The sequence below is a fragment of the Gopherus flavomarginatus genome, chromosome 4 (assembly GCF_025201925.1).
Source record: "Gopherus flavomarginatus isolate rGopFla2 chromosome 4, rGopFla2.mat.asm, whole genome shotgun sequence".
In the NCBI taxonomy this organism is placed as follows: Eukaryota; Metazoa; Chordata; order Testudines; family Testudinidae; genus Gopherus; species Gopherus flavomarginatus.
This window is the reverse complement of record NC_066620.1, coordinates 217,135,441-217,148,739: the sequence shown is the minus strand read 5'-3', so window position 1 is coordinate 217,148,739 and position 13,299 is coordinate 217,135,441. Positions and strand designations below refer to the sequence as shown.

At 60.7% G+C, this 13,299-nt stretch overlaps 1 protein-coding gene across 1 annotated transcript; it reads right to left on the bottom strand.

Moving 5' to 3' along the window:
* Positions 1 to 6,406: 6,406 nt before the first annotated feature.
* ATRAID (all-trans retinoic acid induced differentiation factor) lies at positions 6,407 to 11,978 on the bottom strand. Its single transcript, XM_050951540.1, has 7 exons — positions 11,865 to 11,978; positions 11,458 to 11,588; positions 10,379 to 10,450; positions 9,399 to 9,470; positions 8,953 to 9,074; positions 8,426 to 8,526; positions 6,407 to 8,036 (listed from the first exon to the last, which is right to left on the bottom strand). The coding sequence occupies exons 1-7, from the start codon at positions 11,961 to 11,963 to the stop codon at positions 7,932 to 7,934; spliced, it is 702 nt and encodes a 233-aa protein (XP_050807497.1). The 5' UTR covers positions 11,964 to 11,978; the 3' UTR covers positions 6,407 to 7,931.
* Positions 11,979 to 13,299: the final 1,321 nt, after the last annotated feature.

Genomic DNA, 13,299 nt, shown 5'->3' with positions numbered 1-13,299 from the left:
CTTAACCTCCATTCCATCCTCAGTGTATAGCGGCCCCACTTCTTCTTTCTTTGTTTTCTTCTTATTTATGTGGCTGTACAACCTTTTACTATTGGTTTTGATTCCCTTTGCAAGGTCCAGTTCAATGCAGCTTTTAGCCTTCCTCACTTTATCCCTACATGTTCTGACCTCACCAAGGTAGCTTTCCTTACTGATCCTGCCTTTCTTCCACTCCCTGTAAGCTTTCTGCTTTTGTCTAATCCCCTCTCTGAGTTGCTTGCTCATCCAGTTTGGCCTACAACTCCTGCCCATGGTTTTTTTCCCCTTTCCACCTCCCTAGGTAACCCATTCCAGTGCTTTAGCACCCTCCTAGTGAAAAAGCTTTTCCTAATATCCAACCTAAACCTCCCCCACTGCAACTTGAGACCATTGCTCCTTGTTCTGTCATCTGCCACCACTGAGAACAGCCGAGCTCCAACCTCTTTGGAACCCCCTTTCAGGTAGTTGAAAGCAGTTATCAAATCCCTCCTCAGTCTTCTCTTCTGCAGACTAAACAAGCCCAGTTCCCTCAGCCTCTCTTCATAAGTCATGTGCTCCAGCCCCCTAATCATTTTTGCTGTCCTCTGCTGGACTCCCTCCAATTTGTCCACATCCTTCTTGTCATGTGGGGCCCAAAATTGGACACAGTACTCCAGATGAGGCCTCACCAATGCCGAATAGAGGGGAATGATCTTGTCCCTTGATCTGCTGGCAATGCCCCTACTTAAACAGCCCAAAATGCCGTTAGCCTTCTTGGCAACAAGGGCACACTGCTGACTCATATCCAGCTTCTCGTCCGCTGTAACCCTTAGGCCCTTTTCTGCAGAACTGCTGACTAGCCATTCGGTCCCTAGTCTGTAGTCACGGGCTACCAGGAAAGGGCCTGTCATGGATCAGGACTGGTTACAAAATATGAAATAGTGGGAATAGATGGTCAGTCTTCACAATGAAGAGAGGTAAACAGCAGGATTCCCCCACCTCCCTGCAGAGGTTCTGCACAGGGACCAGGGCTGTTCAACACATTCATTAATGATCTGGAAAAAGGGGTAAACAGTGAGGTGCTGAAGTTCAGAGATGATAGAAAAATTCCTCACACTAGTTTAGGTCAAAGCAGATGTCATCAGACGTTACCGGTGTGGGGCTCTGCTCTGTTCAGTGTTGATACCAGTCGGCTGCGTGCGTGTTCCCTCTGCGTGCTGCCCCGGCTCTGCAGATCGCTGGCACAGCAAACCCCGAGAGAACCCCCAATGACCACAGACTCTAGTAAGGTACGAAGGCACCCGGCCAGGTTTATTGTCAAACGAAGCACAGTAACAGTTCCCTGCAGACTCTACAGGACATACTACGAATATGTGCCCCCAGCAATGGACCGGCTCAGTCAGTGGGGGGACTCTCCACTGCCCCCTCGGCTGGACAAAGACACCGCCCCAGGGGTGTGTTCTTATACACAGGTACAAACGAGTTACACATCACTTCTGACGTGCCGAGGTACAACCCCTCTGCGTGTTGGGGTGCTGCCTCTCCCCTGGTACAGGTTGGTTTGAACAAACAAGTCTGTCCATCGTATTATCCTTCTGACCCTGTCGTCTTTAGGATGGGTCGGCCTCTTCCTCATTATCTCTGTGGAATGTCTTCGTACCGGAATGTTCTGGTGCCATCCTGGCCCGTGTTTATCCTGTTAGTGCTTGACACCCTTTAGATACGTGTAACGTAATATCTCATTGAAAGATGACAGGGCCAGAAAAAGTTAATTACCTCCCAGACTGACCTGACCCAGGGCCAAACTTTAGAGACTGGTTAGGAAGATCTGTAAACAGAGCTTTGAAATGCAACCGGCATTGTTAGAGGCAGAAGGGGAGGTGTTTGCTCAGGGCCTGGGATGTAACAAACAAGGCTTGTCTATCACTATAGCTTTGATTCAAAGATCAAAAAAAGGAATATTAACATTAAAAAGACACTTGAGTGAAATAGTATTATTGTCTATGTGTCTCTTTGAAGGTTGTGGTCACCTGTATCTGAACTGTTTAATGCATAAATTACCCTGTGCTAATTGCCAGGATGTTTGGGAGAAGGAGTTAAGCCTATTGTTTTCTCAGGCCAAAAGGCTGCTGGAAATGTATAAGAACCCTGGGACACAATCCTGCTTCATCTCAGATCTGCTTTGGGTTTCAAGAGGGGGAAAACCTTAAGCCATAAGGATTGAGATCCCCAGTCACTGACTGGAGTCACCCTGAATATGGAAATTTGACTGTAACCTATGAACTATTTCTAAAAGGACTTTTGGCAACTACAAATTCATCTCTGCTGTGTCAAGTCTGTCTGTATATTGATCTTTCAACCAACTCTCTCTCTCTTTTCTTTTGTAATAAATTTTAGTTTAGTTAATAAGAATTGGCTATAGTGTGTATTTTCGGTAAGATCTAAGTTATCATTGGACCTGGGTGTGTGACTGATCCTTTGGGGTTGGAAGAACCTTTTCATTTATATGATGAGATAAGATGTTCTGTAATCATCAGCGTATCTGACAGGTGTGTCTGGACAGAGGCCTGAGGCTGGGCACTTTAAGGGAACCGCATTGTTTGAACTTCTAAGTAACCAGGGGCGGCTCTACGTATTTTGTCGCTCCAAGCACTGCAGGCAGGCTGCCTTTGGTGGCTTGCCTGTGGGAGGTCCCCAGTCCCACGGATTAGGTGGCATGCCCGCAGGGAGGTCCGCCAAAGCCGTGAGACCAGCGGACCCTCCACAGGCATGCCGCCAAAGGCAATCTGCCTGCCGCCCTCACGGCGACCAGCACAGCGCCCCCCATGACTTGCTGCCCCAAGCACGCGCTTGGCGTGCTGGTGCCTGGAGCCGCCCCGTAAGTAACCAGTGAGGTGCTACAGAAGCTGTTCTGTGCTGGTTTTTAAATCTAAGTATTGGAATATCCACCAGCGTTTGGGGTTTGTCTGCCCCGTTTGGTTTGCAGTTCACCCGGACCGAGTGACCTCAGCTGGCTCCCACGGGCAGCACCGTCACAACGTCCAATTAGTAGCCTTCTCCTTGCCAGCTTCTGTGAGCAGGGCTTGCCTCTGGCTCGCAGCCTAACTGTGCTCCATGTTAGCAAAGCCTTGACCATTACTTTGGTTCAGGCCTCATCCCAGGCCTCTGATACCGAAGGATTATGTCTCAGGGCCTCATCTTACTAAAGCAGAGGGTGAAGAGTTCAGATTCACAGAATCTCAGGGTTGGGAGGGACCTCAGGAGCTATCTAGTCCCACCCCCTGCTCAAAGCAGGACCAATCCCCAGATTTTTGCCCCAGATCCCTAAATGGCCCCCCAAGGGATCTCTCAGAATTGGATGACCGGGCAACAAAATGGCAAATGAATTTCAGTGGCCCTAAATGCAAAGAACTTGATTGAAAAATACACCCCCCACCCACTCACAGGTGTAGAATAGGGTTTTTTTCTAAACGAACACTTACCACAATCTTGGACTCATTGTGGACAGTTCTCGGAAAAATTCAGCTCAGTACACAGCAGCAGAGAAAGAAGTGAACAGAATGTGGAGACCCGTTAGCAAAGAGATAGAAACTAAAACAAAAGTAGCATACTCCCACGATGTAAATCCATGGCCTGCCAGCCCCTGGAAGCCTGAGCCCAGCTCTGGGCCTGCCATTCAAAAAGGATAGAACAGCTGCAGAAACAATTCAGCGAAGGGCAAAAAGATCAATCATATGGAAAGACTAAAAAGCTTCACTTGATTCAGTGCAGAAAAGCGGTGATTAAGGGGTACAACTGAGCTGTATAAAACCATGAATGGTGTCAAAAGAGTGAAAAGCGAAGGATTATTTAACGTTGCCCCTCCTTCAAGACCGAGGGCATGATTCTGACAAAATGAAACAGGCCACAGGTTGAATATAAAGAAGAGGCACACACCGAAAATGGGGTATGCAGTTTCAGGGTCATTGTGAAGGCAAAAAGAATCCATAGTTAAAAGAAATTCCTATAGGATGGCGTTATGAAGGGTTATTAGAAAAGCTGCTCAGGGCTGGAACCGCTAAACTTCTCACTGCCAGCACCAGAGATGGGACCGCAAAGAGAGAACTCCCTAGAAGTGCCCTCTCCCACTGTAACGTTGGGGCTGGCCGAAAAGCCCCCCTAAGGGCAGACTGCAGAGCAGGGGGCACACAGAAGTGCTGTAACAGACAGCAGCTGCCACTGACAATGCTCAGTGCTGGGGAGATTCTGCACTAAAAAAATACAAATTCTGCTCTGAAAAATTTAAAAATTCTGCATATTCTGTCTGTTAAAATAATGCAATATGATCATGCCGGTTTCAATTATTTTGGTAATTTATTTCAAAATACCTGTCAGCAAGTATGTCTGTAACAATACAGACCAAAAAACAAAAAAAAGACTCAGATTCCTTCCTAGGCACATTGATACAGATCTGAGTAATAATTCATTTAAACCACAGAACCGTATTTCCCACACCCCTCAGAAGCAGTGCAAAGGCCGGGGGCAGTCAGGGTAACGGAGGAGCTGAGGGAGAGGGAAGTAAATTGCTGGGAAGGAGCCTGGGTGTGAACTTGGCGGGTTGTTGGATGTGGGTGGGAGACATATGGGAACAGGGTTTTTAGGGAGCGGGGGGGGGGGCAGGGAGGGATTGTGAGGGAGCTTCCCTCATGCAGCCCCTGGCCAACCACTAGCCTCTCCCATCCAGTCAGGCACATCTGCCTCCATCCCCACGTGGCCCTGCACCCCCCCTTGGTGCCTTGCTCAATGCGGTCACCACCCTAGCTGAGCCCACCCCCGTCTGTCCCCCCCCACCAGCCCCAGGTGCCCTGCTCTGCCAGGAATGCAGCCGCTGCTGGCTGTCCTGGTGCCACAGCAGCCCCTGGTGGCTGAAAGGCAGAACTGCAGTGCTTCTGGGAGGAAAAACTTCTGCCCTGGCCATGAGCTCCGTCCGAAGGCAGGGGTGCAGAACCCCCCAGGAGGACATGCTTCAGGGCAGGAGACGAGCGAGTACGGAGCGCAGCGTCTGAGCTCCGTCCGAAGGCAGGGGTGCAGAACCCCCCAGGAGGACATGCTTCAGGGCAGGAGACGAGCGAGTACGGAGCGCAGCGTCTGAGCTCCGTGCGAAGGCAGGGGTGCAGAACCCCCCAGGAGGACATGCTTCAGGGCAGGAGACGAGCGAGTACGGAGCGCAGCGTCTGAGCTCCGTCCGAAGGCAGGGGTGCAGAACCCCCCAGGAGGACATGCTTCAGGGCAGGAGACGAGCGAGTACGGAGCGCAGCGTCTGAGCTCCGTCCGAAGGCAGGGGTGCAGAACCCCCCAGGAGGACATGCTTCAGGGCAGGAGACGAGCGAGTACGGAGCGCAGCGTCTGAGCTCCGTCCGAAGGCAGGGGTGCAGAACCCCCCAGGAGGACATGCTTCAGGGCAGGAGACGAGCGAGTACGGAGCGCAGCGTCTGAGCTCCGTCCAAAGGCAGGGGTGCAGAACCCCCCAGGACATGCTTCAGGGCAGGAGACGAGCGAGTACGGAGCGCAGCGTCTGAGCTCCGTGCGAAGGCAGGGGTGCAGAACCCCCCAGGACATGCTTCAGGGCAGGAGACGAGCGAGTACGGAGCGCAGCGTCTGAGCTCCGTCCGAAGGCAGGGGTGCAGAACCCCCCAGGAGGACATGCTTCAGGGCAGGAGACGAGCGAGTACGGAGCGCAGCGTCTGAGCTCCGTCCGAAGGCAGGGGTGCAGAACCCCCCAGGAGGACATGCTTCAGGGCAGGAGACGAGCGAGTACGGAGCGCAGCGTCTGAGCTCCGTCCGAAGGCAGGGGTGCAGAACCCCCCAGGAGGACATGCTTCAGGGCAGGAGACGAGCGAGTACGGAGCGCAGCGTCTGAGCTCCGTCCAAAGGCAGGGGTGCAGAACCCCCCAGGAGGACATGCTTCAGGGCAGGAGACGAGCGAGTACGGAGCGCAGCGTCTGAGCTCCGTGCGAAGGCAGGGGTGCAGAACCCCCCAGGACATGCTTCAGGGCAGGAGACGAGCGAGTACGGAGCGCAGCGTCTGAGCTCCGTCCGAAGGCAGGGGTGCAGAACCCCCCAGGAGGACATGCTTCAGGGCAGGAGACGAGCGAGTACGGAGCGCAGCGTCTGAGCTCCGTCCGAAGGCAGGGGTGCAGAACCCCCCAGGAGGACATGCTTCAGGGCAGGAGACGAGCGAGTACGGAGCGCAGCGTCTGAGCTCCGTCCAAAGGCAGGGGTGCAGAACCCCCCAGGACATGCTTCAGGGCAGGAGACGAGCGAGTACGGAGCGCAGCGTCTGAGCTCCGTGCGAAGGCAGGGGTGCAGAACCCCCCAGGACATGCTTCAGGGCAGGAGACGAGCGAGTACGGAGCGCAGCGTCTGAGCTCCGTCCGAAGGCAGGGGTGCAGAACCCCCCAGGAGGACATGCTTCAGGGCAGGAGACGAGCGAGTACGGAGCGCAGCGTCTGAGCTCCGTCCGCCTTTACTGACAAGATGAGGGGGAAGCATGAACGCAGCTCCCCCCCGACAAGTGATGCAGCTGAGTTTCCTACCTGTGGGTATATTGCAGGGGTCACCAACCCACCATGCATTGGATGAGCCTTACCCTGGGCAAACCCCCAGGGGCGGTGCCAGACTCTTCCCTCTGGGGGGGCTGAGGTGGGCTAGACAGAAAATTGGAGGGGTGCACCCCCCATGAGGCCCTGCCCCCTCTGTGACCCCACCCACTGCTCCTCCCCCAGCAAATGCCAGCCCCGCCTCCTCGTCTCCCCCTGCGGCCCCACCCCCCTTGGCCAGGTCAGAGGCAGAGCCGGGCAGTGCAGGGGGCTGCTCTTCTGGCTGGAGCCATGGTACCGGTGGCCTTGTGCTCCCCCTTCTCTTGGTTGTGCCTGAGGCCCTGGGGCTGCAGATGCTCCTCATCTCCCCGCTGCCCTTCGACTGCTTGCAGCCCGTAAGAGCCGCCCGGGTTGGGAGCCTGGCTCCAGGGCTGGCAAAGCCCTTGGGGAGCAGCGACTGCAGGGGGCTGCAGGGAGCCGCAGAGCCTCCAGCTGCCCCGGGCGATGTCCTGTGTGTTGAGTCCCAGATCTCATGCTTCAGGGATTCAGCTGGTCTCCTGCAGGCATCAGGAAAGACAGAGCCCTCCCCTGGTGTATTCTGGGCATTATTTCTCCAGTGTCAGCGACTGGCCATGCCTGGAGATGGCCCCCACCAGGCTGGCTCAACAAATTGTCCTTCACAGATGCTTGGCTGGTGCATCTTGCTCACATGAGCAGGGTCAAAATGCCCATTTTGGGGGTCAGGAAGGAATTTTACTGTGGAGACCTTGTTTTTTTTCCCCACCTATCAGACCCCACCCCCCATGATCTCCATGTCACCTGCAGCTGGGGCTGACCCTCCACCCCCAAGCCCCATGTCACCCACAGCTGGGTGCAGTGTAGGGCTCCTCCCAGACACTGTCCAAAGCCTGTAGGTCTGTGACTTAGGGGAGGTGGGGAAGGTGGTCAGACCCAGAAGCCTCCACTCCATGGGGGACCTTGAAGGCCAGCGCCCACGTCCTGCTCCGAGAAGATCTGTGCTCAGGGAGGGGGCTGCTACCCCAGCCACAGGCTCAGCGCAAAGCTTGCTGCAGGAGACACACCATGAGGGGGCAGGGCAGAGAGATTGGGGCAGCTGAGCCTGGGGTGGGGCTAGGTGGGGTGCTCCGGGAATGAGCTTTGCCTGGGGCTGAGGAGCCGGGTCTCCTCCATGGCAGAGAACGGGGGGTGCTGAAGGCAGCTGGACATTCCCAGGACGCTGAAGGTGACGCTATGGAGCCAGCAGACGGCACCACGGCGAGTTCAGTGGCTGGGCAGAAGGCCTCGTGCAGGTCCCTCAGCCCAGACTCCGCCCTTTCCCTGTCCTGCAGGAGGGGCTCAGGAGGCCTTGGCTTTCCGGCGCTGGCTGCCCCAGGCCAGCAGGGACAGGGTGGTCGTCACAGCTCCCAGGGTCCCATAGAAGAGCAGTAGGGGAAAGGTGCCCTGCAAAGCAAAGCCGGTGGGTGAGAAGTGCTGGGGGGAGGGGAGTGTCTGCTCCCCCCCCTCCCCCCCGAGGCCTCGTGCTGCTGCCCCCAGCTCAGCACGTATCTCCGGCCCTGCGGGCCGGCCCAGAGGACATTCCAGTCCTGGCTCGAGCTGCAGCAGCTCCTGGCCCGCAGCCAAGCGAGCAGCCATCGCCCGCAGCCGGCTGGATCCCCTGAAGCCTCCCAGCCACCACACCCTGAGGCCAGAGCTCCTGCAGCAGCCACCGTGCCCTGAGCCCCCTACTGCTGGAGAGACCAGATGGCCCCTGTACCGCACCCCCCTCCACCCACGACGCAGAGACGGGCACCGGCCCCGCCCAACACACGGCCCGGCCCCCCGCCCCTCACCTCACGCAGACACTTGTAGCCGTGGTAGCGCCCGGAGCACACACACTGGACGAGCCCGGGGCCGTTGGGGCTGCACTGGGAGTTCTCTGGGCACAGCCAGGCTGAGCAGAACCAGACAGGAGACGAGGTTGGAACCGGGGCTGGGCCAAGGCCCCCACGCCGCAGCAGGGAGCAACATGCAGACGGGGAGGGGAAAGCCCAGCTCCCGGGCAGAGTGGCCAGGGCAGCCCTTGCAGTAGTCCCTGCCTCAGCGAGGTTCAGGGAACTGAGGGGTGAGAGAACAGGCCCAGCCTGGTGGGGGAGGGCAGAGCCGGGCATAGGCCGGGCGGTGGGGGCTGTATTTCTGTTGCAGGTGGTGGCGGGGGAGCCCTGCTCTGGACACCTGCCTGGGACACCCTGCCCCTGGTGCCTCCCACTTCAGCTGCCATGGGCTCTTTCCAGCCTGGGGCCTCAGGGGAGCTGTTCTGGGGGCCCTCCCCACCCCATCCCAGGCCCCCCAGTACTGAGCCCCTCTCCCCACACTGTACCAAGCTCCCCCGAGCTGTTGCAGAGGTTCCTCTGTCCCTGGCAGGTCCGGCTGTCCCCGTGGGTGGTGTTGAGGTCCCAGGCCATGCTCCCTCCAGGGCACTCCAGGGCACGTGGCAGGGATCTGGACAAGAGACAGTCAGAGGTGGGGGTCAGAACACCCTGCAGGGCAGGGCAGGGCAGCTCTGAGCAGTGGGAGGGGCTCAGGGCGGATCCCTATTGCCCCACACTGGAGACCCCACCGGCTTCCCAGGAGCCAGCAGCTAAGCTCCATACAGAGCCACAGGTGTGTGTGTGGGGAGAGTCAGCCCCTCTGGGGCCCCTGAGCCCCTTCCGCCCCACTCTCCCCATTGAGCCCCTGTCCTTGCCCCACTTTTCTCCCCAGCAGGACAGCACTGGTGCCCTCCCTGCCCCCAGGGCTGCAGGCTCCACCCAGCCCGGCACTCACATGCTCTGCAGCCTGGTGAAGCCCTGGAAAGAGGTGTTGGGGATGTTCTCCAAGGGGTTCTCAGTCAGGTCACTGCAAACAGACGGATCCCACATTAACACTCCATTCTCAGGGCTGCCCAGCACCCTGGGAGAACAGGGCGCACCCAGGCCTTCCCCCAGCCTAGGCCAAGTGCTCTCCCTGGGCTGAGGTTGCCTCCCTTCCTCCTCCCTCCCCAAGCAGGGACTCAGAAGACCTGGCCCTGCCCCTACCCTGTTCAGAGACCTTGGGCAAGTCTCTGCCCCACCTGGGTCTGTCCTGTCTCCCCTCCCACCCAGCCTGGTCCAGTCAGACTGGGACCGTCCATCCCAGAGAGAATAGTGCCCAGCACGATGGGACCCTCTAGGTCAAAGGGTGAGGCTGTAGCAAGGTCTGGGCAAGCAGGTGCACCAGGCCACCCCCCCACTCCTGGGGAGGATCCCCCAGCATTCCCCTGCCCTCACTCCTGCAGCGGGAGGGAATGGGGAGGGGGTTGCACTGCAGGGACATGCCATTGTTAACTGGCAGGGAGGTAGCGTAACACCCCTCCTCCCCCGAAGGCGCCAGCCCAGGGCAGCTCCCACACGGATGGGCATATGGACTTCAGAGCAGCCAGCTGGGCAGGAGAGAGGGGATGCTGGAGCGGGGGTTAGACACCAAGCTATTCCCCCAACAGAGGGGGGCCTGGCTGGGAGCTTCGCTGCTCCCCAGCAGGTACTGTTCCAGGGAGCTCGGGACAAGCTCAGGTTTGTGCTGAGAGAGGAAGGTCTAGCGCCCCCCCGACCCTTCGCCAGCAGCCTGGGGGAGATGGGGAATTCAGCAGGCCCCGAGCCAGAGGAGCACAGGAGGTCTGGGGCTTGCACCCAGCCTGTCCCCAGCAAGGAGCTCCCTCCCCACCCCTCGCTCTAGAGCTTGAATTCCCAGGCCTCCCTACAGCCCCCGCACGGGGTGGCTGGACTCACATGACAACAGCAGTGCTGGCATCTGGGAACCCAGCACAGAGGGACACCAGGGAGCAGTTGCCCAGATCCAGCCTGGGGAGAGCAGAACAGTCAGAGGCACTGGGAGCCCCAATACACCTCCCGACATGTTATCCCCCTTCCCCACCCCTTCCTTCTCCCACCTGCCCTGCACATGTCTCCATCCACCTCCACCCCCTCTTCCTTCTCCATGCACCCCAAGGCCTCCGCCCCCCCTGCACACAACTCCATACACCCCTGCCCCCCTTCCTTCTCCATGCACCCCGAGGCCTCCGCCCCCCCTTGCACACGACTCCATACACCCCTGCCCCCCTTCCTTCTCCATGCACCCCGAGGCCTCCGCCCCCCCTGCACACGACTCCATACAGCCCTCACCCTTCTCCATACACCCCTGCCCCCCTTCCTTCTCCATGCACCCCGAGGCCTCCATCCCCCCTTGCACATGACTCCATACACGCCTCACCCTTCTCCATACATTCCTGCCCCCCTTGCTTCTCCATGCACCCCGAGGTCTCCACCCCCCCAATCCATAGCCTTGTCCTAGGCAGGCGCAAGGCTGGGGGCTCTGAGCTGAGTTCCTGTGGCCATGCTGGGCAGGGCTGGCCCCATGGAGGGTTCTGCTGCCTCTCTCACTCAGGAGTAGGGGACTCCTACTGGCAACAGCGGATTCCAGGTTCTTCCCACCAGCACTTGGTGCTTCCGGGATGCACGGACCCAGGTGGTGTCACCTCGGGGGGGCTGCTCCCTGCCCCCCAGGAACTCAGCAGGTAGGGGTGAGGCACCCCCCTGCCCAAGTCTGTGCCTCTCCTACCTATCTCACAACCAGCTGCCCCCTTGGCCTGGCAGCAGAGACCCACTGGGGCCCTGGCGCTGCCAATGCCAGCAGGTAACCTCTGGGGGCATCCAAGCTGCCCCAGGGCTGGGCTCACGCTGGTCTCGCTGGCTTGGGGGCTGAGCGTGCCCAGGGCCGGCTGCCTGGCCAGGCACAGGGCAGTGCCCAGCACCAAGCAGACGGGCAGTGGGGAGGGATGGGGTGGGCCTGGCCCCGCTCGCTCACTCACCCCACGATGACACCTGGCTCCGGCTCCCTGCTGAGGCAGCAGCGCCCCTGCAGCTCCAAGGCCGGGCGCGCCGCGCAGTAACCGGCCACGCTGGAGCCGGTCCGCACCGGGCCCGGGCAGAGGCTGCAGAGCTGGGGGGAGGCAGGAGAAGTCAGGGGAGGAGCAGCCCCCGCACTGCACCCACCCCCCGCGGCGCCCGGCCCCGCTGCGGGACCTGCAGGGCTGATCGCAGCCCGCGTCTGTCTGAGCGCAGCCCGGGCCCACCACCACCGGACCGGACCGCGCCAGCCCCCCCCGGCAGCGTCCGGACAGAGACCCGCCACCACCGGCCCGGCCCCACCACCGGCCCGGCCCGGCCCCCCCCGGCAGTGTCCAGACAGGGACCCGCCAGCACCGGCCCCTCTCACCGCGCTCCGCCCCGCCGCGCCGCCCCGCCCGGCCGCCAGCCCGAGCAGCAGCCGCAGGACCCAGGCGCAGGCTCCAGACGCCCCCGCCCGCTGCCCCATCTCCCGTTCAGCAGCCCCACGTGACGCGGGGTCACCTGACGTGCGCCGCGGCGCAGCGTCACATGATCGCAACCGGCAGGTCACGTGACACCTCCCTCCGGGCCCCAACAAGCCGGCCCCGCCCCCGCCGCCCTGCTGAAGGCTCCGCCTGGGGGCGGGGTCACGACACGTGACCTTGCTGCAGCCGCAGGACCCCGGGGATGGGACCCAGTGACCCCCCGCACCCCCAGAGCCCCTCCCCCAGTGACCCCCGCACCCCCAGAGCCCCTCCCCAGCAACCCCTACTCAAAGCCCCTCCCCCAGTGACCCCCACTCAGAGCCCCTCCCCCACTGACCCCCCGCACCCCCAGAGCCCCTCCCCAGCGACCCCCACTCAGAGCCCCTCCCCCAGTGACCCCCACTCAGAGCCCCTCCCCCACTGACCCCCCGCACCCCCAGAGCCCCTCCCCAGCGACCCCCACTCAGAGCCCCTCCCCCAGTGACCCCCCGCACCCCCAGAGCCCCTCCCCAGCGACCCCCACTCAGAGCCCCTCCCCCAGTGACCCCCCGCACCCCCAGAGCCCCTCCCCAGCGACATCCACTCAGAGCCCCTCCCCCAGTGACCCCCACTCAGAGCCCCTCCCCCAGTGACCCCCCGCACCCCCAGAGCCCCTCCCCAGCGACATCCACTCAGAGCCCCTCCCCCAGTGACCCCCACTCAGAGCCCCTCCCCCACTGACCCCCCGCACCCCCAGAGCCCCTCCCCAGCGGCCCCCACTCAGAGCCCCTCCCCCAGTGACCCCCCGCACCCCCAGAGCCCCTCCCCAGCGACATCCACTCAGAGCCCCTCCCCCAGTGACCCCCACTCAGAGCCCCTCCCCCACTGACCCCCCGCAACCCCAGAGCCCCTCCCCAGCGACCTCCACTCAGAGCCCCTCCCCCAGTGACCCCCTGCACCCCCAGAGCCCCTCCCCCAGCGACCCCCACTCAGAGCCCCTCCCCCACTGACCCCCCGCACCCCCAGAGCCCCTCCCCCAGCGACCCCCACTCAGAGCCCCTCCCCCAGTGACCCCCCGCACCCCCAGAGCCCCTCCCCCAGCGACCCCCACTCAGAGCCCCTCCCCCAGTGACCCCCTGCACCCCCAGAGCCCCTCCCCCAGCGACCCCCACTCAAAGCCCCTCCCCCAGTGACTCCCTCGCAACCCCAGCCCCTCCCCCAGTGACCCCCTGCACCCCCAGAGCCCCTCCCCAGCGACCCCCACTCAGAGCCCCTCCCCCAGTGACTCCCTCGCAACCCCAGCCCCTCCCCCAGTGACCCCCTGCACCCCCAGAGCCCCTCCCCAGCGACCCCCACTCA

What these genes read in the sequence shown, in the direction of transcription:
- ATRAID (XM_050951540.1), bottom strand. Translation starts at nt 11,963, where the DNA reads ATGGGGCAGCGGGCGGGGGCGTCTGGAGCCTGCGCCTGGGTCCTGCGG. An exon ending in GAGCCAGGTGTCATCGTGGG is followed by an intron (nt 10,451 to 11,457) that starts GTGAGTGAGCGA and finishes TGCTCTCCCCAG; the next exon opens with GCTGGATCTGGGCAACTGCT. An exon ending in GCCAGCACTGCTGTTGTCAT is followed by an intron (nt 9,471 to 10,378) that starts GTGAGTCCAGCC and finishes GTCTGTTTGCAG; the next exon opens with TGACCTGACTGAGAACCCCT.